This window comes from Neophocaena asiaeorientalis, unplaced genomic scaffold (assembly GCF_003031525.2).
Source record: "Neophocaena asiaeorientalis asiaeorientalis breed wild unplaced genomic scaffold, Neophocaena_asiaeorientalis_V1.1 scaffold317, whole genome shotgun sequence".
Classification (NCBI taxonomy): Eukaryota; Metazoa; Chordata; class Mammalia; order Artiodactyla; family Phocoenidae; genus Neophocaena; species Neophocaena asiaeorientalis.
Genome location: NW_020173114.1, coordinates 1,929,280 through 1,956,660, shown reverse-complemented (window position 1 = coordinate 1,956,660; position 27,381 = coordinate 1,929,280). Strand labels below are relative to the sequence as shown.

The 27,381-nt window shown below is 39.7% G+C and overlaps 1 protein-coding gene and 1 long non-coding RNA gene across 2 annotated transcripts in view; one reads left to right on the top strand and one right to left on the bottom strand.

The window, feature by feature from the left end:
* Positions 1-5,410: 5,410 nt before the first annotated feature.
* Positions 5,411-7,931, bottom strand: LOC112398820 (uncharacterized). Its single transcript, XR_003003071.1, has 3 exons — positions 7,865-7,931; positions 6,799-6,858; positions 5,411-5,449 (listed from the first exon to the last, which is right to left on the bottom strand). It is a non-coding gene; the product is annotated as an uncharacterized LOC112398820 (long non-coding RNA).
* Positions 7,932-8,215: 284 nt separating this feature from the next.
* KYAT3 (kynurenine aminotransferase 3) overlaps positions 8,216-27,381 on the top strand; it is a 53,999-nt gene continuing 34,833 nt past the window's right edge. Inside the window, exons 1-4 of the mRNA XM_024743631.1 lie at positions 8,216-8,245; positions 14,161-14,239; positions 14,343-14,564; positions 15,498-15,597. Of these exons, the coding sequence (XP_024599399.1) occupies positions 15,499-15,597 (99 nt within the window). The 5' untranslated portion in view covers positions 8,216-8,245; positions 14,161-14,239; positions 14,343-14,564; position 15,498. The remainder of the gene's footprint in view (positions 8,246-14,160; positions 14,240-14,342; positions 14,565-15,497; positions 15,598-27,381) is intronic.

Below are 27,381 nucleotides of genomic sequence, written 5' to 3'. Positions count from 1 at the left end.
GTCATATGGTAGTTCTATTTTTAGTTTTTTAAGGAAGTTCCATATTGTTCTCCATAGTGGCTGTATCAATTTACATTCCCACCAGCAGTACAAGAGGGTTCCCCTTCCTCCACACCCTCTCCAGCATTTGTTGTTTGTAGATTTTCTGATGATGACCATTCTAACTGGTGTGAGGCAATACCTCATTGTAGTTTTTTTTTTCTTCTTTTTTTTCTTTTTCTTTAATTTGCGGAACACGGGCCTCTCACTGTTGTGGCCTCTCCCGTTGCGGAGCAAAGGCTCCGGATGCACAGGCTCAGTGGCCATGGCTCACGGGCCCAGCTGCTCTGTGGCATGTGGAATCTCCCCGGACTGGGGCACGAACCCGTGTCCCCTGCATTGGCAGGCGGACTCTCAACCACTGCGCCACTAGGGAAGCCCCTCATTGTAGTTTTGATTTGCATTTCTCTAATAATTAGTGACGTTGAGCAGCTTTTCATGTGCTTCTTAGCCATCTGTATATCTTCTTTGGAGAAATGTCAATTTAGGTCTTCTGCCCATTTCTTGATTGGGTTGTTTGTTTTTTTAATATTGAGCTGCATGAGCTGTTTATATATTTGGGAGATTAATCCTTTGTCCATTGATTCATTTGCAAATATTTTTTCCCATTCTGAGGGTTGTCTTTTCATTTGTTTATGGTTTCCTTTACTGTGCAAAAGCTTTGAAGTTTCATTAGGTCTCATTTGTTTATTTTTGTTTTTATTTCCATTACTCTAGGAGGTGGGTCAAAAAAAGATCTTGCTGTGATTTATGCCAAAGAGTGTTCTTCCTAAGTTTTCCTCTAAGAGTTTTATAGTGACCGGTCTTATAATTAGGTCTTTAATCCATTTAGAGTTTATTTTTGTGTAGGGTGCTAGGGAGTGTTCTAATTTCATTCTTTTACATGTAGCTGTCCAGTTTTCCCAGCACCACTTATTGAAGAGACTGTCTTTTCTCCATCGTATATCCTTGCCTCTTTGTCATAGATTAGTTGACCATAGGTGTGTGGGTTTATCTCTGGGCTTTCTATCCTGTTCCATTGATCTATATTTCTGTTTTTGTGCAAGTACCATGTTGTCTTGATTACTGTATCTTTGTAGTATAATCTAAAGTCAGGGAATCTGATTCCTCCAGCTCCATTTTTTTCCCTCAAGACTGCTTTGGTTATTTGGGGTCTTTTGTGTCTCCATACAAATTTTAAGATTTTTTGTTCTAGTTCTGTAAAAAATGCCATTGGTAATTTGATAGGGATTGCACTGAATCTGTAGATTGCTTTGGGTAGTATAGTCATTTTCATAATATTCATTCTTCCAATCCAAGAACATGTTATATCTCTCCATCTGTTTGTGTCGTCTTTGATTTCTTTCATAGTGTCTTATAGTTTTCTGTGTACAGGTCTTTTACCTCCTTAGCTTTATTTCTAGGTATTTCATTCTTATTTTTTGCAATGGTGAATGGGATTGTTTCCTTAATTTCTCTTTCTGATCTTTCATTGTTAGTGTATAGGAATGCAAGAGATTTCTGTGCATTAATTCTGTATCCTGCAACTTTACCAAATGCATAGATAAGCCCTAGTAGTTTTCTGGTGGCTTCTTTAGGATTATCTATGTATAGTATCATATCATCTGCAAACAGTGACATTTTTACTTATATTGTTCTCCTCGTTTCTATTTCATTTATTTCTGCTCTGATCTTTATGATTTCTTTCCTTCTACTAACTTGGGCTTTGTTTGTTCTTCTTTCTCTAGTTCCTTTACGTGTAAGGCTAGATTGTTTGAGACTTTTCTTGTTTCTTGAGGTAGGATTGTATAGCTATAAACTTCGCTCTTAGAACTGCTTTTGCTGCATCCCATAGGTTTTGGATCATCTTTTTTCGTTGTCATTTCTCTCTAGGTATTTTTTGATTTCCTCTTTGATTTATCCAGTGATCTCTTGGTTATTTAGTAACTTATTGTTTAGCCTCCATGTGTTTGTGTTTTTTTACATTTTTCTTCCCAGTAATTGATTTCTAATCTCATAGCGTTGTGGTTGGAAAAGACACTTGATATAATTAAATTTTCTTAAATTTACCAAGGCTTGATTTGTGACCCAAGATGTGACCTATCCTGGAGAGTGTTCTGTGTGCACTTGAGAAGAAAGTGTAATCTGCTGTTTTCGGATGGAATGTCCTATAAATATCAATTAAATCTATCTGGTCTATTATGTCATTTAAATCTTGTGTTTCCTCATTAATTTTCTGTCTGGATGATCTGTCCACTGGTATAACTGAGGTGTTAAAGTCCCCCACTATTATTGTGTTACTGTCAATCTCTTCTTTTATAGCTGTTAGCAGTTGCCTTATGTATCAAGGTGCTATGTTGTGTGCATCTATATTTATAATTGTTATATCTTCTTCTTGGATTGATCCCTTGATCATTATGTAGTATCCTTCCTTGTCTCTTGTAACATTCTTTATTCTAAAGTCTATTTTATCTGATATGAGTATTGCTACTCCAGCTTTCTTTTGATTTCCATTCTCATTGAATATGGTTTTCCATCACCTCACTTTCAGTCTGTATGTGTCCCTAGATCTGAAGTGGGTCTCTTGTAGACAGCATATATATGGGTCTTGTTTTTGTATCCATTCAGCAAGCCTGTGTCTTTTGGTTGGAGCATTTAATCCATTCACTTTTAAGGTAATTATTGAGATGTATGTTCCTATTACCATTTTCTTAATTGTTATGGGTTTGTTTTTTTAGGTCCTTTTCTTCTCTTGTTTCCCCCTCGAGAAATTTTTTTAGCATTTGTTTTAGAGTTGGTTTGGTGGTGCTGAATTCTCTTAGCTTTTCCTTGTCTGTAAAGCTTTTGATTTCTCCATTGAATCTGAATGAGATATTGCTGGGTAGAGTAATCTTGGTTGTAGGTTCTTCCCTTTCATCATTTTATATATATCATGCCACTCCCTTCTGGTTTGTAGAGTTTCTGCTGAGAAATCATCTGTTAACCTTATGGGAGTTCCTTTGTATGTTATTTGTCCTTTTTCCCTTGTTGCTTTCAATACTTTTTCTTTGTCTTTAATTTTTTGTCAGTTTGATTACTATGTGTCTTGGCGTGTTTCTCCTTGGGTTTATCCTGCCTGGAACTCTCTGTGCTTCCTGGACTTGGGTGGTTATTTCTTTTCCCATGTTAGAGAAGTTTTCAACTATAATCCCTTCAAATATTTTCTTGGGTCCTTTCCCTCTCTCCTGTCCTTCTGGATCCCTATAATGTGAAAGTTGTTGCATTTCATGTTGTCGCAGAGGTCTCTTAGGCTGTCTTCATTTCTTTTCATTCTTTTCTCTTTATTCTGTTCCACAGCAGTGAATTCCACCATTCAGTCTTCCAGGTCACTTATCTGTTCTTCTGCCTCAGTTATTCTGCTACTGATTCCTTCTAGTGTATTTTTCATTTCAGTTATTGTATTGTTCATTTCTGTGTGTTTGTTGTTTAATTTTTCTATGTGTTTGTTCTTTAATTCTTCTAGGTCTTTGTTAAACATTTCTTGCATCTTCTCAATCTTTATCTCCATTCTTTTTCTGAGGTCCTGGGTCATCTTCATTATCATTATTCTGAATTCTTTTTCTGGAAGGTTGCCTATCTCCACTTCATTTAGTTGTTTTTCTGGGATTTTATCTTGTTCCTTCATCTGGTGTATAGCCCTCTGCCTTTTCATTTTGTCTATCTTTTTGTGAATGCGATTTTCGTTCCACAGGCTGCAGAATTGTAGTTCTTGTTTCTGCTGTCTGTCCTCTAAACATAACTCTTTTTGACAGATATAATCATATATATTTGAAGTAGACAACATGGTGATTCCATATATATATATACATTGTAGAATGATTACAAAGATCAAGATAATTAACACATACATCCCATCAAGCAATTAACATAGTTAACTCTTTTCTGTGTGTGTGTGTGTGTCTGTGTGTGTGCATATGTTGAAAACACTTAAGATTTACTCTCAGCAACTTTCAAGAACATAACTCTTTATAGCAAGAGTGTAAGATGGAAAACACTTTAGGAACTTACAAACCCAGACTTAATTGTCATTTTTTCCTGGAGCAGGTCCTTCCAAGTACTGCTTGAGTATTATGAGTAAAGGAAGAATGTAGTTCTGCCTGCCTGACCCTTAATACCTACAAGGGACAGATGCTGCTTGAGAAGTGGCCTTATTATTCCAGATAATAAGGCATTGCTTGTATCTTCCACTTTGTTCTCCTCTCTGCCATTCTATTGTCGCCTGCAAGGTCCATGTAAAATGAGATGCCTTTGGTAAGCAAATGAGAGGAGTCAGTAAACCATCACAGCAGTACTATGACTGCATATCAGGAAAGCTATACAAAAGATTTAAACAAAATTGAGGTTGATTTCTCTCTTATGTCAATACAGTAGGTCTGGAGCTAGAGTGGTAGCTTCATGATATCAGGGCTCAGGCTCCTTGTCTCCCATACTATTGTTCTACCATCTTCAACTTGAAGATTCTACCTGGTTGTGCAAGAGGGTGGTAGCCAACATGTCCGTACTCAAACTGTCAGGGAAACCACAAACAGAGGGAGCAATAAGGGCATATGATCCTTCAAGACATTTCCTGGAAGCAGCACATACAGCTTCCACTTATATCCCGTTGGCTAAAATTTAGTCATATGCCCCCCACCCAGCTAAAACAAAGACTGGAAATCCAGTCTTTATACCAAGCACTCATATACTCTGCTGAAATTTGGGGATTGTATTGCTACAGAAGAAAAGAATACTAAATATTGGGGCATAACTAGCAGCCCTATCCTAAAGATTCTCTTTCCCTTTTTCTTAAGGAAAAATTGTATAGTACTTAGTAAGAACCAAGCACAATTCTAAGGGCTTTTTTTTTTTCAGTCTATGAAGTCATTTAATCCTTAAAATAGCACTATAAGTAAGGTTCTATTACACACATTTTACCGATAAGGAAATTGAAATACAGAGAAATGAAGTAACTTGCCCAAGTTTACACAGCTAGAAAATTGCAGAGTTGAGATCTGAACCAGACAGGTTGGTTTGCCAACTAAGCTATACAGCCTTCTCTCTGCTGTATTTCAGAATATTTTTAGCCCTCTGTATGAGAAAGTGGAAAAGACTTTAAAAGGGAGATACAATCTTTTTATTCAGAAAACAAATGACCACAAGATATAAGAAAAGCACAGCCTTTAGTTATTAATTCCAAGGAGTCACTTACATTTCTGTTTTAAAAGCCAACATGAGTATAAAGTATAAAGAAGCACACAGGGCTTCCATGGTGGCGCAGTGGTTGAGAGTCCGCCTGCTGATGCAGGGGACACAGGTTCGTGCCCCGGTCCGGGAAGATCCGACATGCCGTGGAGCGGCTGGGCCTGTGAGCCATGGCCGCTGCGCCTGCGCGTCTGGAGCCTGTGCTCTGCAACTGGAGAAGCCACAACAGTGAGAGGCCCGCGTACCGCAAAAAAAAAAGAATAACACAAACCTTGGCATATGAACAAAGTATTTGAATGCCCAGCATTTGGTCTTCCAATCATTGAATGAAAGTGCATGTAAACCAATAACAACAATAAGAGATGGCAAATCAAACATATTTATACTCTCTCTCTACTTAAACCACACTGAAATAACAGTGAGGAGGTTCTTTTAAGCCATAACCCTATGAGAAAATGAACAAGGGGAAAGACAGTGACAACAAATTTATAGACCTTAGAAAGCAAACAGGCAGGTAGAAATTGACAGCAGATTCAAAAACGCTTAATCCCAGACTAGTCACAAAGAAAGCCAAAAAAGCAACTAGATCTACCCCCACAGAACTCTCCAAAGGTTCAGGACTAAAAACACGAGGGTCATTTAAAGGCCTTTCTAAGAAACAACTAGATCCTCAGATCCCCACTGCAAGTTTGCACATCCCCACCAAATTTCCTCCTTCACTTCAGCAAGAGATTGGAAGTTTATACTCTGAAGAGGGTAAACAGAGAGTGTATGAATTAAGACAAACTAGGCAGAGGTGACTGTGGAGTGGTAGAGCTGAAAAAGAGGAATAAGTGAATGTCGGCAGAATGAACGTTGTGACCTTAGCCCTCTTTTCTTCCTCTGCCACCACCATAGCCCAGACAACATCATATCTCCCACTAACAACCTCCTAACCTCCTCCTTCCTGCTTCTACTCTCGCCTACCTGCAAGTCTCTTCTCCAAAGCAACTAGAGTGACTTTTAAAAATGTAATTAAGATTATATTATTCCTCTGCTTACATCAATATAAAATTGTAACTTTCTGTGGTCTTCAAGGCTCTGCGTGATCTGGCCCCTGCCTTTCTCTCCACCCTAATCTGGAAGCACTTTCCCCTGGATTACAGTGCATTAGACACACTGGCCTCTTTCTTATTCCTTGCATGCCAAGTTTATTCTCATATCAGAGCCTTTTCAACTGATATTTTCCTATCCAGAATAATTTTTTGCAAAGTTGTGTCTTTATCATTCAATTCTGGTTCAAATATTACCTTCTCAAAAAAAGCCTATCCTGACTATCGTGTTTAAACTCTGCAGTCTCCACCCCTCATTGCTTCTTTCATTGCACTTATCACCATCTGAAGTCATTGTATATACTTACTTGTCTATTGCCTGTTTCTTTCTCTTTAAGGTTTGAGACACTCACTTTCTCTGCCTCATTTCCCCCAGAAGCCTCCACACCTACGTTTCGAATTCACGTATTTGTTAAATATGAGAAAAAGATAAGCAGTACTTGCCATCAGGAACTGAACTGACACTTACCCTTAAGGCTTCGGTATTGTTAGGAACTAGCCCTGGTGTTCCCCTGTAAAATATAAAAATCTGACAGAACACTAACATCAGTCACTCTCTGGTTATGATGAAATGAGACAACAGATAAGATCACTCAATAAACTTGCCTAAACTCAAATAAAAACAAGGTCACTGCAAACTACAAAAATAGCAAACCTCCTCTTCTCCCGGCTAGCAAAACCATTGCTTCTTTACCAACTACAGACTTAGCCTTGCAATTTTCGTCCCTTCTTCTACATAAGATGTATTATGATGCCCAATCTAATAATCACCCCCACTTCCAGACAGCACCCAAAACAGCATGAATCTCCATTTCCTTGAACCCTCCCCTCCAAATCACCCAATACATGCTCAAATACTTGTTCCTATTGTACACAAGCATCTCTCCATTCACCTGATAATCTTCTGAATCTCGCAGTACCTAGGTGCAGAGTAGATTCCTTCAACCAGAGATTATCTTTGTTCTTTCTTCTGCAGTTGAATAACAAGCTACTGCCCCCCAACTCCTTCTATCCTCTCATTTTCTTAAATTAGGAGATAAGGAAAATCTAGTTATGAAACCTAATTCTTACCAGAACCTCTCTTTTGGCTAACACTGCCCTCAATAAAGGAGTAATTTCTGGTGTTCCTTTTTCTCTTAGCCAAATTTTCTTCTTCACGTTTAAAGTGTCACTTATTTTCCTTCTCAGTTTCATACCCTATTCCATTCCCGGTTCTCTGATTGAATTCGTTTTACTGTTCAGGAAAGTAAAGTTCCTATTTTTCCCCCCTCACCACCATCATAGGTGATAAATACATCTACAAAACTTTTTGCACACTCTCTTTAGCCTTGCCCTCTCTGGCACCTTCTAACATCGTTCAAACTACATGCTTCCCCTCACCTAAGCCCTGTGACCCCACAGCTTGCTTTTTCTTCCAAATCAATCCGTTGTCCTATAACCCGCCCCAAATCAATAGGTCACATACATCCAATTAGACCTCAACTTCATACCCAGTCCCGGCTATATACAAGCCTCCGCCCCATTCCACCCCTCACCTAGACCCGCGTCTATTGCAAGACCCTGATCCGGCTCCGCACCTCCACCTGCCAAGTCCAGTCCCGGTTCCCGGCTGTCCTCACAGCACATCACGCCCGAGTCTAGACACCACAGCCAATCCCCGGCCACATCCCCGCGCACCTCCCTCCCGCCCCCTTACTCTCCTGTGCCCGGAGCCTTTCACCTTCCCCTTCTCCACGCCCGCCCAGTTGCGTCCAGTCCGCTACCCCGGCCTGTTCCTCAGCCAATCGGCGTTTGGAATCCCGACCCCACAGTCAATCCCTTCCAGGCTCCGCCCCCACGTCCGAGTCCCGCCCCATCAGGCTCTTGAGGCCTCGCGGGACTGGAACTCAGGGAGACGAGGTGTTCGCGCGACGGGTGTGAGTGGGGCGCAAGGCGTTCACTTGTTGGGGCTGAGCGCAGTGGTCTCGGGTGCGGAGCCGCGCGGAGGGAGGTTGGGAGGGAGGGAGGCCTAGCTGGGGTGCGCTCGCCCGGCCGCGCGCCTTGACGGGCTGGGAGGAAGAGCCGGGGCTGGATTTCCTTCAGCATTCGGACTCGCCTTCCGGAGCGGAGGCGGGAGTGCGGGCCTGGGCCGCTGACCCCCGGCCCTGGCGGCCCACGGGGCTGGTAGCAGAGGGTCAGCGCTGGAATTTCAGAGTTTGCTTGCTCTGGAGAGGGAATGGCCCTGAGGTGACTGGTCTTATAGGGTGGGGTCCCTTGGACCCCGGTCCTCGTCTCCTCCTTTTGCGCTTCATTTTTGCAATTTGGGCATTTTGTAAACGGTGTGGGAAGCTGACACCGACTCTAGTTCATCCGTAATCAGTATAATCAATTTAAAAAAAGGAACAAGGCTGCTCACTTGCCACGTAAGTGACTCTTAGTGGAACCCATAGTTTTTAGATAAAAGAGAAAAGAGGCCCAATCTGTTGCTTTTGGAGCCCCTAGCCAGTACGGACATTTTTCCGTCTTGCTGGCGCGCGGCTCCTCCGCAGCTACCTGAGGGCGCAGACGGGCAGCTGGCTCCTTCCACACTGGGCTGCACACCCACCATTACAAAGTTTTAACTCACGTGGGGCTGAAACCAAACTCGTGACAACTTAAACCGGACAGCCAGATTCCTTCCCTCTGCAGAAATTTATAATTAATTACACGAATCCCATTTTCACAAAACAGCTTTTAAGCAATTTCAGGATCATGTCTCCTAACTTAAGTCTTGTGCCAGCTCAGTATGGCTGATTTTTCCCATTCTTGCTTCAGTGACATGGCTTTGAGGCTTATTCCCACTGTACTTCCTGCGCCAGTACCTTGTTCACCTCCTATATGCCCTATGTTGTATCAGTAAGCCTTACAAACATTCTAGAAGTGGACCAACAGGTACAGCGTGAGGTGGAAATAAACTTTCCTTGGGTCAGACTCTTAACCTGGGTTGTGCATTCATTAGCACTAGGCCTTTTTGCAGTCACCTCACATTAATCTTCCTTGAGCTTGCTGTTAACCTGAACATCTGTACTTTGTGAAATTCACTAAATCTTTTCCTACCTCTCCTCCACATATGCAAAGTGGTTATGAATTGATTATCTGGGTTTAAGTCCAGAGTTTCAAACATTTTACAGTTCATCTTGACTGCTTTACTCATCTTTTAGCTCTGGATTCTCCAACAATCCATCAGCCTTCTCAGCTTCAGGTCCCCCCAAGCTGTGCCACACATATCTTCTGTATCTTCATTTTAAACAGCCTACACCAATGATAATAAGTAGTTTAATTTTCTATTGATCATGTGTATATGACTGTGGAGTTTATCTTATGTATAATATGCCATAATCAGGTTTACTAGATACCCTGATTCACAATTTCCTGATTTTCTTCACAGAACACTGTTTTTAAGTATAAATGAAACAGTGACAATATTGTTTAAAATGAAAAGCCATATACCTTTTGATTTTGTCCAACTTTTCAATGACATCCCAATCTATTCATTTAGCTTCTCGGTGAATATGCATATGAAATGTTAATTGCTTTAGAAAAGTGCTGCTCAAAAAATGTTTATTTAAAGTACAGAAGAAAAAAAGCTTCAGGGGTTCTGAATCTATCTATCAGCCTGCTTAGATTTCTTTGGAGCCGATAATTCACTGGTGCCCTCACAGTTCCTTTTACAATGAAATTACCTAGTGAAACAGTAGTGAGTGAGAAGAAAAAAGGTCTGGGCATTGAGGAATTCTGTCATTTAAGTTTGGGAAAATGAGAGATTGTCATAGGTCAAAAGCCAAGGGAAAATGGCGTTTCTGGGAGGAGACAGGGCTTGACCAGCTGATCTAAAGCTGCAGAGAGCTCAAGGAAAGGGAGAATTGCAAAATGTCCAGTGAATTTAACAATATGAATGTCAAAATTGACTTGCACAAGAGCTGCCTCTGTGGAATGATGGGTACAAAAATCAGATTGCACTGGGTTAGGGAGTAGAGATTGAGGAAAAGGGACAGTTAATAAAATGATATGTTTTCATTGGGTTTGCCAAAAAGTTCAGTTTTTTTCAATAAGATGGCTCTAGTAGCACTTGGTTGTCTTTTAACTTCATTCGAAACAATTTTATTAGATTGTATTGTGACAGCTTTCAAATCAGCGTGCTCGGGGCACGAGCCCGTGTCCCCTGCATCGGCAGGCAGACCCCCAACCACTGCGCCACCAGGGAAGCCCCCAGCGTGCATTTTTTAAAAACTTATCAAAATTGGTGAATTTTTTTTTTAAATTGGTGAATTTTTGTATAGCCATTTTAATATCGACGATGGAAGAAAAAAGCAATATTTTCAGCATATTGTGCTTTATTATTTTAAGAAAGGTAAAAACGCAACCTAAGCGCAAAAAAAGATTTCTGCAGTGTATGGAGAAGGTGCTGTGAGTGACTGAACGTGTCAACAGTGTTTTGTGAAGTTTTGTGCTGGAGATTTCTCGCTGGGTGACGCTCCATGGTTGGGTAGACCAGTTGAAGTTGATAGTGATCAAATCGAGACATTGATTGACAACAATCAACGTTATACCACTTGGAAGATAGCTGACATACTCAAAATATCCAAATCAAGCATTGAAAATCATTTGCATCAGCTTGGTTATGTGAATCACTTTGATGTTTGGGTTCCACATAAGTTAAGCGAAGAAAACCTTCTTGACCGTACTTCCGCATGCAATTCTCTACTTAAACGTAATGAAAACCTTACGTTTTTAAAACAAATTGGGGCAGGCGATGAAAAGTGGATACTGTACAATAATGTGGAATGGAAGAGATCATGGGGCAAGGGAAATGAACCACCAGCAACCACATCAAAGGCCGGTCTTCGCCTAAAGAAGGTGATCTTGTGTATGTGGTGGGATTGGAAGGGAGTCCTCTATTATGAGGTCCTTCCAGAAAACCAAACGATTAATTCCAACAAGTACTGCTCCCAATTAGACCAACTGAAAGCAACAGTTGACAAAAAGCGTCCGGAATTAGTCAACAGAAAACGCATGATCTTCTATCAGGATAATGCAAGACCACATGTTTCTTTGATGACCAGACAAAAACAGCTTGGCTGGGAAGTTCTTATTCATCTGCCATATTTACCAGACATTGTACCTTTGGATTTCCATTTATTTCGGTCTTTATAAAATTCTCTTAATGGAAAAAATTTTAATTCCCTTGAAGACTGTAAAAGGCACCTGGAACAATTCTTTGCTCAAAAAGATAAAAAGTTTTGGGAAGATGGAATTATGAAGTTGCCTGAAAAATGGCAGAAGGTCGTGGAACAAAACAGTGAATTCGTTGTTCAATGAAGTTCTTGGTGAAAATGAATAATGTGTCTTTTATTTTTACCTTAAACTTTTTGGCCAACCCAATAACTAGAGGAGACTTGAGCAAGGAAAGCTGAATATGCCGAGGAGAGGGTTAGTAGTCAATGGAGCAAAGTCTCTGTGGAGGGGAGAGGAATGACGTCTAAGTCATGGGAGGAGGGACTGTCCTTTCGTAGCAGGGTCACTTCCTTTATTATAGTAGGAAGAAAAAAGGAATATTTTTAGGTTTGTTTTTTTAGATGTGGGTAGGTTGAAAGAATTCGCATCTGATGGCTTCTGTTTTCTCTGTGATAGAGGGCAAGGTCATCTGCTTAGACTAAGGAGGGTTTTATGTTAGAGGAGTGTGGGAAAAATTTAAATAATCATTTTGTACTATGGGAGAGAAATATTGCCTATTCTCTTATGGCTTTTGGGTGGGCCCAAGAATTAAACTGACATAAGACAGATTAACAGGAGAAAAGCACACATTTAATAAAAGTTCTATGTGACACAGGAACTTTCACAAGGAAATGAAGACCCAAAGAAGTAGCAAAACCAAGTGCTTTTATGCTAGATTGAACAAAGAGAGGCTGTTGTGGAAAAGTAACCAAAAAATATAGGGAGACTAAAGGAAGATAAGAATTATTTTAACAAGGTCTGTTTGTACAGAATTCTCTCAGCTTTAACTCCCTGTCTAAGAGTGTTTCTTTTTTCCCAGTATAGGGCAGGTATCTTTCACATGGGAATTTTATCTCCTGTTTTCAGGAAGAAAGGGGGAGATCAGATCACTCTTCTTGCCTCGGCTGTTTTTCCAGTGCCTTTAGCTCACAATAATCCTTAGGCCAAAGTGGCAATTTTGGGGGGAGTATATTCTGCTATCCTGTACCTATAAAATATAGTAGAAATGCTGGAGAGTGTTGGGGGTCAATTTGAGATTAATAACCATAATTTGTGGTGAAAGCAATCCTATCCTTTGTGATTTTCTCCAGCAGTCCACAGCTTCATGGGCCATAGGAAAAACAGACACTGTAATTGAGTTCATCCAGGGCCAGGGTTTTATAGATACCTATCTATAAAAGACAGACGGGGAGCTAGGGCATTGTAAAGAACATTATTGAAGCAGTGGAACTGGCGTCTAAATTGGAAAATAAAGGAAGGTGAGGTCTGATTGAGAAAAGGAGAGGCAGCCTCCTAGAGATCTTGATGATATTTAAGAATAGTAATCATTGGAATAAGTAAGCAAATTGGAAGGATAGGTAGTTTATGGTCAAAGATCAGAATACTTCAATTAATTGTTTTGGAATTAGACCAGATTGAGGTAATGGCAAGGTGCAGGGTGTGACTATAGGAGAGAGTGCCTAGGGTGGGATGGAAGAGAATAGTGATGGGCACAGGGATGTCAGTTGTTGGATGGACCATCTCTGAAGACATGGGAATTACCTGGGATGATCACAGTACTTAGAGTTGAGAAGAAAACTGTGTGCCTAATGAGAAAATCTCTAATGAATGACAAGGAGTTATCAGCAGGCCAGAAGATAATATCATAGAAGCAGATGACGGAAGTAGTAGTCTGGTAATGGTAAAATAGACAGTAAGAAAGAGATAAGTGAGGCATATACAAGCAAAAGCTGACACTGAGGCATATAGGAGTGGTATCTTCAGGGAGCAATAAGGTTTCAGTTCAAGCTAGGAGGTACAAGGAACACTCTGAAAACATAAAGATGTAATGGGATTCGCTGAGAATGGTGCAGCCGTTCCGAAAGACACAGTAGAAAGTTTGGAAAGTGGAAGAGAAATGAAGAGCTGGGTCAGTTTCCAGGCAATACTTTGCATTATGGTGGTAATGTGCTGCAGAAAACAGGGAAGAAGAGGTGGGAATTAGGCTTTGGGATTTCCAGATGAAAACAGGTAGATTTAGTGTCAACTTCCAAAGGGGAATGGGTATTGAGGTGTGGTGGCCAGAGGGTGTGGCTCACCCAACCTGGGGGGAATCTCCCAAGACCTGCAGCCTGAGGTCACACACAGCCAGCCACTGACGTACAGTACTTTCTGAGATTACCTTGAAACCAAGGATTCATTTATTCATCTGTTTTGAAGTATGGGGAAACTAAGGCCCACCAAAGGTCAGGGAATTGTCCCAGGATAGAAACCTTTATTTAATATCAAAAATAAGGGTTAGAATCCAGGTATCCTGACTCCTAGTCCTGTTTGCTCCCCTCCCAGCTCCCCCACCCCATTTATCTGAAGAAGGTAGAAGAGGTTTCTCTCACTTTTCTACTTGCAAGAAAGAATTTTACTTATACTTTCCTTAATAACAAATAAATTAGGTTGAATTTAGATAAATGGGCATATTTTTTCTGAAAAATATATTGTCCTAAATCAAATAACTCTATCATACTGAATGAAGATTGTTCAACATAGTCACTGTTGTTTGGTAATACGTTTCCTCAGAACTAGCCCTACTGCCTAATCCAATTAATATTTTATTCCTGAACAGAACTATTAATGACCAAAGAATAGGCATTTCTTGATTTAAGAAAACCTGGTCTTTGACTTCAAAGACGAAAACATGAGAGGTAATTATTTACTTTACAAAGGAATCAATATTTCATAAAAGGACTCATCATAAATAGTTTACTTAAATCATTAATTTATAATGTGATTTATGTATTCATTCAGTCATTTGACACATTTATTTATCACGTGCCTCCTGTGTGCCAGAGAAGACAGTGGTGAACTAAACGCACCAGGTCCCCCTGTTCATGGCGCTTCCATTAAATTATCAAATGAATGAGTGAGTGGTCAGCCAAACAAACAAAGTGCTTTGCAGAGAATTAACCTAAGCTGATGTGATGTAGAATGGCTAAGAGGCTGTCATTTAAGCTGAATTTTATTGACAAGGTAAGGAATTTCTATTTCACTTTTTAAGAAACATCCAATATAGTATTTTTCACCTCTGTAGCCTTCACATTTTGGTAACTTAAAGAGATTCATAGCCATTGGTAGTTTCAGTGGTCCCTTTGAATCAATAAAGTGTGTCTTTTTTTCTAAAAGTTTGATTATTAGAGTTGAAGGAAATGCCATCCACTGATAGAACATTGTCAGAGTAAAACCTTATGGGAAGTTTCTGCTTTCCTGAATGCTTTCACTTCTAAATGGCAGTATAATAAGAATTCCATTTTGCTTTGATCTCCCTACTTTGACCCATGATTGTTAATGATTTCCTTACAAGTAGAGAAGTAATCTAGATTCATGCCTCTTAGCAAGCCATTTCAATAGATTTCCAGCTACCTAGCTATCTTCTGGAATTGTTGAAGGCAGTACTGCCTGAGAAAATAAGGGAAGATTCATTCGTATATTCTTCATATTTATCAAGGACCTACTATAATCCTTTTCAAACAACTTTCTGAATAACCTGTTTCTAACAACTTTAATTTACTGTTACAAATTGCATTTTTACTAGTGACTTCTCCAGACGATTCTGAAATTTAAGTAGCTCTTAGACTGAAATATTCTGGATTTTATGCCTAGTAGGAATGGAACTTTTACTTCCTGTAGTTTAATGCTCTTGACTAGATTAGAACTTTGTTTTTTAAATTCACCATATCCTTACAGATCTCTACTTTAAAACGACACATGCATAAATTTGTATAAGGAGGATTCTATTAGAATGATTCTAGTGATGAGAGGTTATATCATAGAAAGAAAACTCAGCTATCAATAAATTTTATTTTTATTTTATACAAGTTTATGGTCTATCACCTAGCTATAAATGTTTAATAGTGATATAAGTATATATTTACTCCCTTTAAAATTTTTTCTTTTGTCCTGTAGCATGTTTTTGGCCCGGGGGAGACTGTGCACCCTTGGCAGTAGACCTAAATTCCTGAAGACAATTTGTGCTTCAAAAATCCTTGGACTCTCTACTTCTGCTGTAAGTATTGCTTAATCACTTACAGAAATAATAGTGCACATATTCTGCAATGTCCAAAAAACATAATTTTTTAGATACTTTATAATTATTTTATTAGAATGGGTATTTCTGTTATATAAACTGAAATTATCTCTTGTCATCAGCTAGACCTGACCTTCACTGGGCAGCTGCTTGCCTGTCTATGTATCAGGCATTTTGCTGGGCATTTTATTCAATATCTCACTTTATTTTATTTTTTTTAATTGAAGTATAGTTAATTTATAATATTATGTTAGTTTCAGGTGTACAGCTTAGTGAATCCATTTTTTTGCAGATTATATTTCATCATAGGTTATTATAAGATATTGGGTATAATTCCTTGTGTTACACGGTAAATCTTTGTTGCTTATCTATTTTATGTATAGTAGTTTGTATCTGTTAATCACATACTCTTAATTCCCTCCCCCTGCACACTCTTTGATAATCATGTTTGTTTTCTATGTCTGTAAGCCTGTTTCTGTTTTGTATATACATTCATTTGTATTTTTAGATTCCACATATAAGTGCTGTCATATAGTATTTGTTTTTCTCTGTATGACTTACTTTACTAAACATAATATTCTCTAGGTCCATCCACATTGCTGCAAATGGCAATATTTCATTCTTTTTTATGGTTGAGTAATATTCCATTGTATATATACCACATCTTCTTATGCCAGTCATCTGTTGATGCTTGGGTTCCTTCCATTGTAAATGGAATTTTCTCCCATTCTGTAGGTTGTCTTTTTGTTTCATTGATGGTTTCCTTTACTGTGCAAAAACTTAAGTTTAATTAGGTCCCATTTGTTTATTTTTTCCTTTATTTCTTTTGCCTTGGGAAGCTAATTAAGAAAATAATGCTACAATTTATGTCAAAGACTGTTTCACATATGTTCTCTTCTAGGTGTTTTATGATGTTATATCTTACATTTAGGTCTTCAAGCTATTTTGAGTTTATTTTTGTATATGGTGTGAGGGAATGTTCTAACCTTATTGTTTTACATGTGTCTGTCCAGTTCTCCCAGCACCACTTATTGAGGAGATTATCTTTTCTCCATGTATATTCTTGCTTACTTTGTCATAGATTAGTTGACCATAGCTGGGTGGGTTTATTCCTGGTCTCTCTAGTCTGTTCCATTAATGTGGGTGTCTGTTTTTGTGCCAAAACCATGCTATTTTGATTACTGTAGCTTTGTAGTATTGTCTGAAGTCTGGGAGTGTTATGCCTACTGCTTTGTTCTTTTTCGTCAGGATTGCTTTGGCAATTCTGGATCTCTTATGGTTCCTATAAATTTTTTTTTTAACATCTTTATTGGAGTATAATTGCTTTACAATGGTGTGTTAGTTTCTGCTGTATAACAAAGTGAATCAGCTATATGTATACATATATCCCCATATGCCCTCCCTCTTGTGTCTCCCTCCCACCCTCCCTATCCCTATAAATTTTAGGATTATTTATTCTAGTTCTGTGAAAAATTTCATGGGCAATTTGATAGGGGTCACATTAAATTTGTAGGTTGCTTTGGGTAGTATGGCCATTTTAACAATATTAATTCTTCCAACTCAAGAGCACAGGTTATCTTTTCATTTCATTGAATCATCTTCAATTTCCTGTATCAGTGTTTTATAGTTTTCAGTGTATAAATCTTTCACCTCCTTCATTAAGTTTCTTCCTAAGTTTTTTGTTTTATTTTGTTTTTATGTGATTTTAAATAGGATTTTTTTTTTACATTCACTTTCTGGTATTTTATTACTTGGGAATAGAAAAGCAATAGATTTCTGTATCTTAATCTTGTATTCTACAACTTTGCTGAATTCATTTATTGTTTCTAATGGGTTTTGTGTGAGACTTTCTAGTTCTCTACATAGAGTATCATGTCATCTGCAAATAGTGACAGTTTGACCTCTTCCCTTTCAATTTGGATACCTTTTATTTCTTCTTGTCTGATTGCTGTGTCTAGGACTTCCAATACTATGTTAAATAAAAGCAGCAAAAGACAAGGCATCCTTGTCTTGTTCCTGAATTTAGTGGGAAGGCTTTCAGATTTTAACCATTGAATATTATGTTACCTGTGGGTTTGTCATAAATGGTCTTTATTATGTTGAAATATGTTCCCTGTATACCCACTTTGACAAGAGTTTTTACCATGAATGGTTGTTGAATTCTGTCAAATGCTTTTTCTGCATCTATTGAGAATACATGTAGTTTTTGTGTTTCCTTTTGTTGATATGATTTTGTTGATTGATTTGTGTATGTTGAACCATGCATGTGACACTGGAATAAATCCAACTTGATCATGGTATATGATCCTCTTTAAGTATTGTTGGATTCAGTTTGCTAATCTTTTGTTGAGGATTTTTGCTTCTATATTCATCAAAGATATTGGCCTGTAATAATTTTCTTTTTTTGTAGTGTCTTTGTCTGGTTTTGTATCAGGGTAATGGTGGCCTTGTAGAGTGAATTTGGGAGTTTTCCCTCTTCTTCAGTTTTTTGGAATACTTTGAGAAGAATAAGTTCTTTTTTTGTTTGTTTGGTAGAATTCCCCATTGAAGCCATTGAGTCCTGATCTTTTGTTTGTGAGGAATTTTTATTTTTTATTTTTTTTTTTGCGGTACGCGGGCCTCTCACTGTTGTGGCCTCTCCCGTTGTGGAGCGCAGGCTCCGGATGCGCAGGCTCAGCAGTCATGGCTCACGGGCCCAGCCACTCCGCGTCATGAGGGATCTTCCCGGACCAGGGCACGAACCCGTGTCCCCTGCATCGGCAGGCGGACTCTCAACCACTGCGCCGCCAGGGAAGCCCCTAAATTGTTTCTTCTTGACTTATTCTTGGCAAGCTGTATGTGTAGAAATTTGTCCATTTTTGCTAGGTTGTCCAATTTGTTGGCACATAATTGTTCACAGTATTCTCTTTTGTTTTTTTTTTAATCTCTGTGGTAGTGCAATTTACCCTCTTTCATTTTGTGTTTTGTTTTTCTGGGTCCTCTATCAGTTGATAGTTTCATGGGTGCTCCCTTGTAAATGATTCTTTGATTTTCCCTTGCTGCCTTTTGAATTCTCTCTTTTACTTTTGCTATTTTAATTATGTCTTACTGTAGGTCTGTTTGAGTTCCTCTTGTTGGGGACTCTCTGTGATTCCTGTACCTAGATATTTGTTTCCTTCTTTAGGTTTGGGGATTTTTCAGCCATAATTTCTTTAAATACATTTTCAATCCCCTCTCTTTCTTCACCTTCTGGAACCCCTATTATACATAGATTGGCACACTTTATATTATCCCATTGATCTCATATGTTGCGTTCTTTTTTTTTTTTTTTTTCCTGTCTGTTGTTCTGATTGGGTGATTTATTTTATCTTCCAGATTATTTCTTGTGTCATTAAGATGGCTATTCATTATTCCTAGAGTGCTTTTTGTCTCAGAAATTCAATTATCTGTTTTCAGCTGGGTCTTTATAGTTTCTAGTTCCTTGTTGAAATAATCTGTGTTTAGATCAGTTCTCTTTCTTAATCCAGTCAGCATTTTTATTAATAACTCTTTGAACTCAGTGTCTGGTAGACTGATTATATGTTTCATTATTTAGTTTTTTCAGGGGCTTTCTCTTGCTCTTTTAATTGGGAGAATTTCCTCTGCCTTTTCATTTGACTTAACTTTCTCTTTCTCTGTGAACTAGGGAGAAATGGTTATCTATTGTGTCTTGTAGGGGTGCTTTCATGTTGGAGCATCCCTGTGCAGACTGTGCATATCCTTCAAAGACACAAACCAGTGTCTTTGGTGCGAAGGCTGGTTTTGATATGGATGCCAGCCAGCTCTTCCCTTAGGGTGTGCTGACTGCTATCACCTTGTTAGGGGTTGTGGTTGGTGTTGGAGGATCTAGAGCCTGTGCAGGGTATGAAGCAGGACTTCCTGTCTGCCCTGTGGCTGTCGCCACCCTGTCAGTGGTAGGGTCTGCTCACCAGTTTTTGAAGCAGAAGCACTGAGGCTCTGGATTGATCAGGCTTCGTTCCCCTTGAGTGTTTGGCTTGTGAACTCACAGAGGTCTGATGCACCACCTGAGGAGGTGTCTGTGGCTCCACTCAGACACACCCTAAAGTCACATCCCTAACCCTGTTGTGGTTATCCCTGATCTAGTGCAAGGCCGTGGTGTGGAGTAGGCAGGCCAAGCACTCACTAGGCTGGGGCTGGGGCCGGGACATTGTAGCTGTAGGAAATGAGGCGACTATGCTGCCGCCAGAGATCTGGGCTGCCTCTGTGGCAGTCTTCTCCTAGGACCTGTCTGCCCAAGATCCAGTGCCAAGTTCTGGCGTGGAGTGGGTGGAGCTGGTACACTCATGTGTCTGTGAAAGAGACCTCATCATGTTGGTCGCGGTGGTTCCCAGGCATTGCAGCAGTAAGCGCTAACAATGGCCACCACTCCAGCTGGACCACAACCCAGGCCACTGGGCCATCTCTGTGTCCCTAGATCGAGTCCTCTCCCAGGACGTGTCTGCCCCAGATCTAGTGCCAAGCTGTGATGTGGAGTGGGTGAGGCTGGGGTATTCTTTCTGCCTGGATTGGGAAATGTAGCGAGCCAGCAGCCACCAGTGCAGAGCTCTCTCTGCCCTGTTTATTGGCAGGCCAGACCCCATGTACCCTTCACAGGTAAAGTCTAGGCTTCTCCAATTGTCTCTGTTCCAACAATTCTCCCAGCAGCCAGAGGGCTTGTCTCCTCCATGTAGGACCCTGGGACTAGGACACCCCGTCTGTGGCTCAACCCGCTTGCTCCCCAGGGGGAGGGTTCTCTCAGACCTTTCAGTTCCCTCACTGTGGCGGAGCTCCCTACCCTAAGCCTTTTTTCCATTCTGCCCAGTTAGTGGAAATCTTTCTTGCAGCTTTGGCTGTAGAGGCGTTCTGTCAGTTTCCAGTTAGTCTTCCATGCGAATCGTTCCACATGTAGATGTATTTTTTTTTAAACATCTTACTATGCTATATTCAGTCTGTGCCTTCTTTTTTTTTTTTTTGCAAATTTATTTTTATTTATCTGTTTTTTTGGCTGTGTTGGGTCTTTGTTGTTGCGCGCGGGCTTTCTCTAGCTGCGGTGAGTGGGGGCTACTCTTTGTTGTGGTGCGCGGGCTTCTCATTGCGGTGGCTTCTCTTGTTGTGGAGCACGGGCTCTAGGCGCACGGGATTCAGTAGTTGTGGCACGTGGGCTCAGTAGTTGTGGCTCACGGGCTCTAAGGGCTCAGGCTCAGTAGTCATGGCATGCAGGCTTAGTTGCTCCGCGGGATGTGGGATCTTCCCGGACCAAGGCTCGAACCCGTGTCTCTGCATTGGCAGGTGGATTCTTAACCACCGCGCCACCAGGGAAGCCCCTTGTAGATGTATTTTGGATGTGTTTGTTAGGGGAGGTGATCTCCATGTCCTCCTACTCTGCCATATTGATCTAATCCCCTTATTATGTCACTTTATATTAACAGAATTCTTCAAGTTATGATTTGTTATAATCCTGTTTTACAAATGAAACAGTGGAGGCTTAAACAGGTTTAGTAACTTGCCCAAGGTCACACAGCTTATAAGTGGCATAACTAAAATACCATTCTCACCTGTATCTAGCTCTGGTATTCTAAGTCTGGCTCTGTCTACTCAAGAAAGGATATTATATAGTGACTCTAAGTGCAGACCAGTTATAGGAGATATGGCAGATTGAGGACTAAGTTATGTAACAAATTAGAAAAGCAAACAAATCCAGAATGTGGGTCATAACCACAGGATAGATTCCTGACTTGGTTTCTTCAACAAGTCAGCACAGGGGAAAAGTGGTGGTGGGTAGTGTTTCAGAGGGACTGCTCTGGGGTGGAAAGAGGCTTAACCACCAGTATGATATATGGACCTTGTTCAGGAACTTGACCCAATCAACAGAAATGTAAAGAGGTATTTTTAAAGACACTTAGAGAAATATGACTGTAGATTGGGTATTAGATGATATCAAGGAATCATTGTTAGTGAGCTGTGATGATGACATTGAAGTTATATAAGAGAATATCAATGTTTTGTAGAGATATATACCAAGTATATAGTGGCAAATGACTTAAGGTCTAGGATTTGCTTTAAAATTACTCAGCAATTAAATAAAAAAAGAAAGAAAAGGAAAAGCAGAAGAGATGAAGCAAATGAGGCAAAATCTTGATATCATTACTGAATCTGGGTAACATGTATATAAGTGTTTTATATTTTGTTGAGTCTTTTAAGTCTACATCCGTACATTGCATTTCAACTTTCAGTTTTTTCATTACAGGAACATTCTGTTATTTTCCCGTGCCATCTAGTGGCAAAAGAATGTAATTTGTCTGCTTTTTTGAATGGAGAGCCATACCTTAGAACTAACATCTATTACCTGTGAGATAATTCTGTTAGTGTCTGCTTGCTTGAACAGCATTTTGTCCAAAGGGAGAAAGAGAACATGATTTCACAATACCCCGGCAGCTCTTTTTTTTTTAAGTTTTTAAAATTTTAATAAACTTTTTTTAAAAGAGCATTATAGCTTCAGAGCAAAATTGAGCGGAACCTACAGAGTTCCCATGTATCCCCTGGCCCTCACATGCATAGCCTCTCTCATTATCAACATTCCTCACCTGAGTGGTGTAACTATTACAAACATTGAACCTACCTCGATACATCATTGTCACCCAGAGTCCCCCCCAGAGGCTCTAGAGAGAATCCAGTCCAGCCTCTTCCAGCTTCTGATGGCTGCTGGTATTCTTTGGCTTACGGCCACATCACTCTAATCTTCATTGCCAGCATCTTCAAATCACTCTCTGCTCCATCTTCACATGGCCTTCTCTGTGTGTGTATAATCTCTCTCTGCCTCCCTCTTATATGGATACCTGTGATTAAATTTAGGGCCCACCTGGATAATCCAGAATTATCTCCTCATCTCAAGATCCTTAATTTAATCACATCTGCAAGGATATAAGGTTATATGTTGCCCTATAAGGTAACATTCACAGGTTTCAGGGATAAGATGCAGATGTTTTTGGGGAGGTCGTTTCTGAGCCAACCACAGTGGGGATATGGAGAAGATGATCTCAAACAGAGGGAAGAACTTGAATCAAAGCATTGGAAACAGAAACACACTGAAGGTAATTAGAAAGTGGTAAGTGGCCCTATGCTGTTGAGTCACTGTATATGAGGCAGCAGCACAGAGTGAGAGAAGGCTGAAAGGAGATTAAGAGCCTTGAGTGCCAGGTTCGAATTTGAGTTACGTTTCATGGACTGAGGAGAGTCTTTGGAGATTTTAGAGCAAGCTAGTAGCATCACCCAGTCTGTGTTTTAAGTGTTTAGCTCTGGAGCACTGCAAATGATGGATTAGAGGCAGAATGCCATTGAAATAATTCAACGTGAGGATAATTAAAGAGGTAGGATTTCATTCATATGTTCAAAAAATACTTTTGAACACATTACCTTTCATACATGATCTTAGATACTGGAGATACAGCAATGAGCAACACAAGTCTTGTTTTCTGAATTTTTCATTTTAGTGAGAGACAGATCATTTACAAGTTAAAATAATTTTAGGTAGTTGTGAATGTCATAAGAAAATGAAATAGAGAAAACTGCTAGAACCATTGGTGGTACTAGTGGGAGAGACGGGGTGAGTAACGTTAGGGCATATAGTTTTGGCAGCCCTCTCTGAGGAGGTTCTATTTGAATAGAGAGCATATCGAATAGAAGGACATAAGGAACCAGCCACATGAAGACCTAAGAGAGGGCATTCTAGGCAGAGGACACAGCAATTGCAAAAGCTTTTATATCAGTCAGCTCTGCTGCTGTAACAAAAGCCACCAAATCTTACCTTCTTATAACAGTAGCCGTCCCATTCTCACTCAGGTTTTATGTAGGCTATAAGTCAGCTGTAGCTTTGCTGCAGGTTGCAGCTGCACTCTGTGTGTTTTTTTAAATTTCAGGATCTAAGGTAAAAATGTAACCCCTACCTGAGTCATGGTCTTCGCACTGTAGAGGAGAGAAGAGCCAGAGGCTGAGCCAAACCATGCAACAGCTTTTAAAGTTTCTCCTGGACCTAGTATATGTCACATTCACTCACATTCCATTGACCAGAGCAAATCACATGTCCAATCTCAAAGTCACTCCTTCCGAAAAGGAGGGGTGAATAATTATACAGAGTAATATAATCCGTGACAGATGGGACAAACCTGGAGTGTTTAAGGCATAGAAAGAAGAAAGGCTCAATGAGAATAGAGAATTTTAGTCTGTTTTGCTCACTGATATATCCCAAGAAGAAAAGTGCCTTGTATAAAATAAGTATTCAAGAAATATTTGTTCCATGAGTGAATGAAAGCCAATGTAGTTCGAATATAAGGGAGATATGAGATTGCAATCAATGCATTGGTATATAGGAGGAAACTTAATTTCACCCCTGCCTTAGAATTTGGTTCTCCATTCACCTCTTCCCCGGCTCTCTGTTCCAGACATAGACATTTACACCGCATACCTTCAGCTCTGCCATAGAAGTAGGGTGTCTGTACCCCTCTCCCTATCAGCCTTCCCTTCTAGATGGACTTTCATAGACTGCTGTGACCTGGGACCCCCTCCCATTCTGTAAGGACAGCAGTTCCTCCTATCTTTCTGGAAAATGCTCTTTTCCCCATTCCAAACATATGTTTTGTTAGGCGCTGGTATATTTGTAAAGATACTACCAGGGGCAGTGACAGGTTGTAGCTTAGGGAGCACATCCAGAGGGGCTGGAGATGGGGAGTCAGGTCTATACCGTTTTTTGATTGGGTAGTAAGTACATTTGAAAAAAAAAAAAAGCATCCAAAAAAATGGCATCCTTTGTTGACTACATCTCTGTTTCTCTCATGATCTTGCTTCACACTGCTCTGATATCTTTTCATTATAGTCTTAACAGGCATATTAATACTTTTTAAATTGGGGAGGGGGGGAGGAGCCATTCAGAGCCCTTCCCTAGAATTTTTGAAATTGGCACCAGAGAAGGCAGCTCTCAGGCCCTCTGTGGTGGTGAAATCGGGAGGTATAACTGTGTTTTGTCTCATGTGGAGAAGAGCAGACAGAGATTGCATAGAAAAGTAGATGAAGCAGAGCCCTGATGAGGTTTAAGTTTCTGGTTTCAGTGTTACCCTTGATGCTGGCTGCACCTTTTACCTTCTCATGGTGACATGAGCTTTCTAATAAATTCCTTTTTTCCCTAAGCTGTTGAGATTGAGTTTCTGCCTGTGCAACTAAGAGATCTGATTCATATAGTTTTGGAGCTTCAAAGGCATCTATGCACTGGTCTGTTTCTCACTCTCCAAGCTAGGAAAGAGTATAACAAAGTTTCCTTTTAGTCAGTTTGGGAAACTATCAAATTTCTAGCAGACTCTCAAACTGGTAATGTGTCAATACATCATCTTTCCAAAGGGAAAGAGGCACAACGTTTCTTTCTGAAACAGATCTGTTTAAACATTCATTTTCCACATCAAACTAGAACTGAAGGAAACAAAGCAGGGACCACATAATATACAGAAGAAACATACTACCTAAAATTGCCAAACACTTGAATAATAAATGCACAAACTAGGGGAATGAAGGAGTAAGGTATGATTCATAACCTGAAATATTACCTACTAATTAAAATTGAAAATTTTATGATGACTAAGAAAATTCATAAAATGTTTAAGATACTCCGTCAAGAGAAAAGGCAAAAAAATTTTTAAAACTCACATGTGATTACAACTATAAATACCTAATTCATAGATCTAAAAGATAATATATGTTTAGGCTACCCCAGCAGCCTGGCACCACATTAAAGTCATGCCCATTATACGGGTGCTCCCTTTCTGCTCCAGCCTAGTCTTGAAGTACTTCAGTCCATCTGCTTCTCATGCCTGGTTATTGTCTTCACCTCTCAAAAAATTAGCTTTGTAATTTCTGTTTCTGGCCTTTTCTTGCATTCTTTTTTTCTAAATATTTTTTTTCGGCACGCGGGCCTCTCACTGCTGTGGCCTCTCCCGTTGCGGAGCACAGGCTCCGGATGCGTAGGCTCAGCGGCCATGGCTCACAGGCCCAGCCGCTCCACGGCATGTAGAATCTTCCCAGACCAGGGCACGAACCCGTGTCCCCTGCATCGGCAAGCGGACTCTCAACCACTGCGCCACCAGGGAAGCCCTCTTGCATTCTTTATCTTTTTTATACTTGACTCATACCTTGTGATTCACAGATATTGACAGCCTTGATTTCCCCAGCTTCAGCTCACCATTTGGGTTTTTTCTACACTTGTCCTATCCCATCTAAATGCATCAGGTCAAACAGGTAGGGCCCTCAAATTACATACAACTGAAACTTGAGTATGTTTGAGTCTTAGGATAATGGGTAATATTTTTTTCTTCTTTCCAGACTTTCCTGTTCCAGTACCATTGCAGTAAACATTTTTTTTAAGTCGAAATGTATTTGACATACAATATTATGTTAGTTTCAAGTGTATTACATAATGATTTGACGTTTGTATACATTATGAAATGATCACAACAATAAGTCTAGTAACCATCTGTCCCCGTACAAAGTTATTACAATATTATTGACCATATTCCTTATGCTGTACATTACATCCTTATGTTTTATTTTTTACATAACTGGAGGTTTGTTCCTCTTAATCCCCGTTCACCTATTTCACGCCCCCTCCCTTCTGGCAACCACTCATTTGTTCTCTGTATCTGTGAATCTGTTTTCATTTGTTTTTTCTGTTTGTTTTGTTTTTTGGAGTCCACATGTAAGTGAGATCATACAGTATTTGTCTTTCTCTGTCTGACTTATTTCATTTAGCATAAGACCCTCTAGATCCATCCATGTTGTTAAAAATGATAAGATTTAAAAAAAAAAAAGGTAAGATTTTGTTTACTTTTTTAAGGCTGAGTATATTCTATGTGTGTATGTGTATGTGTGTGTGTGTATATATATATATATATATATACACACACACCATGTTTAATATATACATATATATATACACACACACACACACACACACACACCACATTTGTCTATCCGTGGGCACTTACCTTGGCTGTTTGTAAATAATGAGGCAGTGAACATTGGAGTGTATATATCTTTTCAAATTAGCATCTTTGTTTTCTTCGGGTAAATACTCAGAGGTGAAATTACTGGATCATATGGTGGTTCTGTTTTAAATTTTTTTAAAGAACCTCCATACTACTTTCCATAGTGGCTGCACCAATTTACAATCCCACCAATAGTGCACGAAGGTTCCTGATGATAGCTATTCTGACAGGTACAGTAAACATTTTAAAGATAATAACAATAAGCTTTTTCTTATCTCTGCCAAGAGTGGGACTTAATGGTGATTCTGTAGAACTGCATTTTTTCAGCTTCACGTTAACAACAAAAGATGCTGCTTATTAGTACCCTAGCAGTTTTGCATTTATAACATAGCAGTTCAGTATATGTATGCCAGGTATTAATCTACCTGGGAACAGAAGCCACCTCATGGAGTTAGCTGCCCAGAAATTATACAGGCCCTATAGATGTTCCATTATATACTTGGGGCTCATGTTTAATTCCCCATAGGGTTTTAGGTTTATTTTCTTTTCCTAATACCAGATCTACTCTGGACAATAGTTCTTAGACAGTGAGCATTTGCACCTACTGCTGAATCTTGATGTCTTTGGGCATTGTAGCATGTCTTATACATTTCACTGCTATCTTCGTTTCCTTGGGCTGCCTTAACAAAGTAGCACAAACTGAGTGGTTTCAACAACAAAA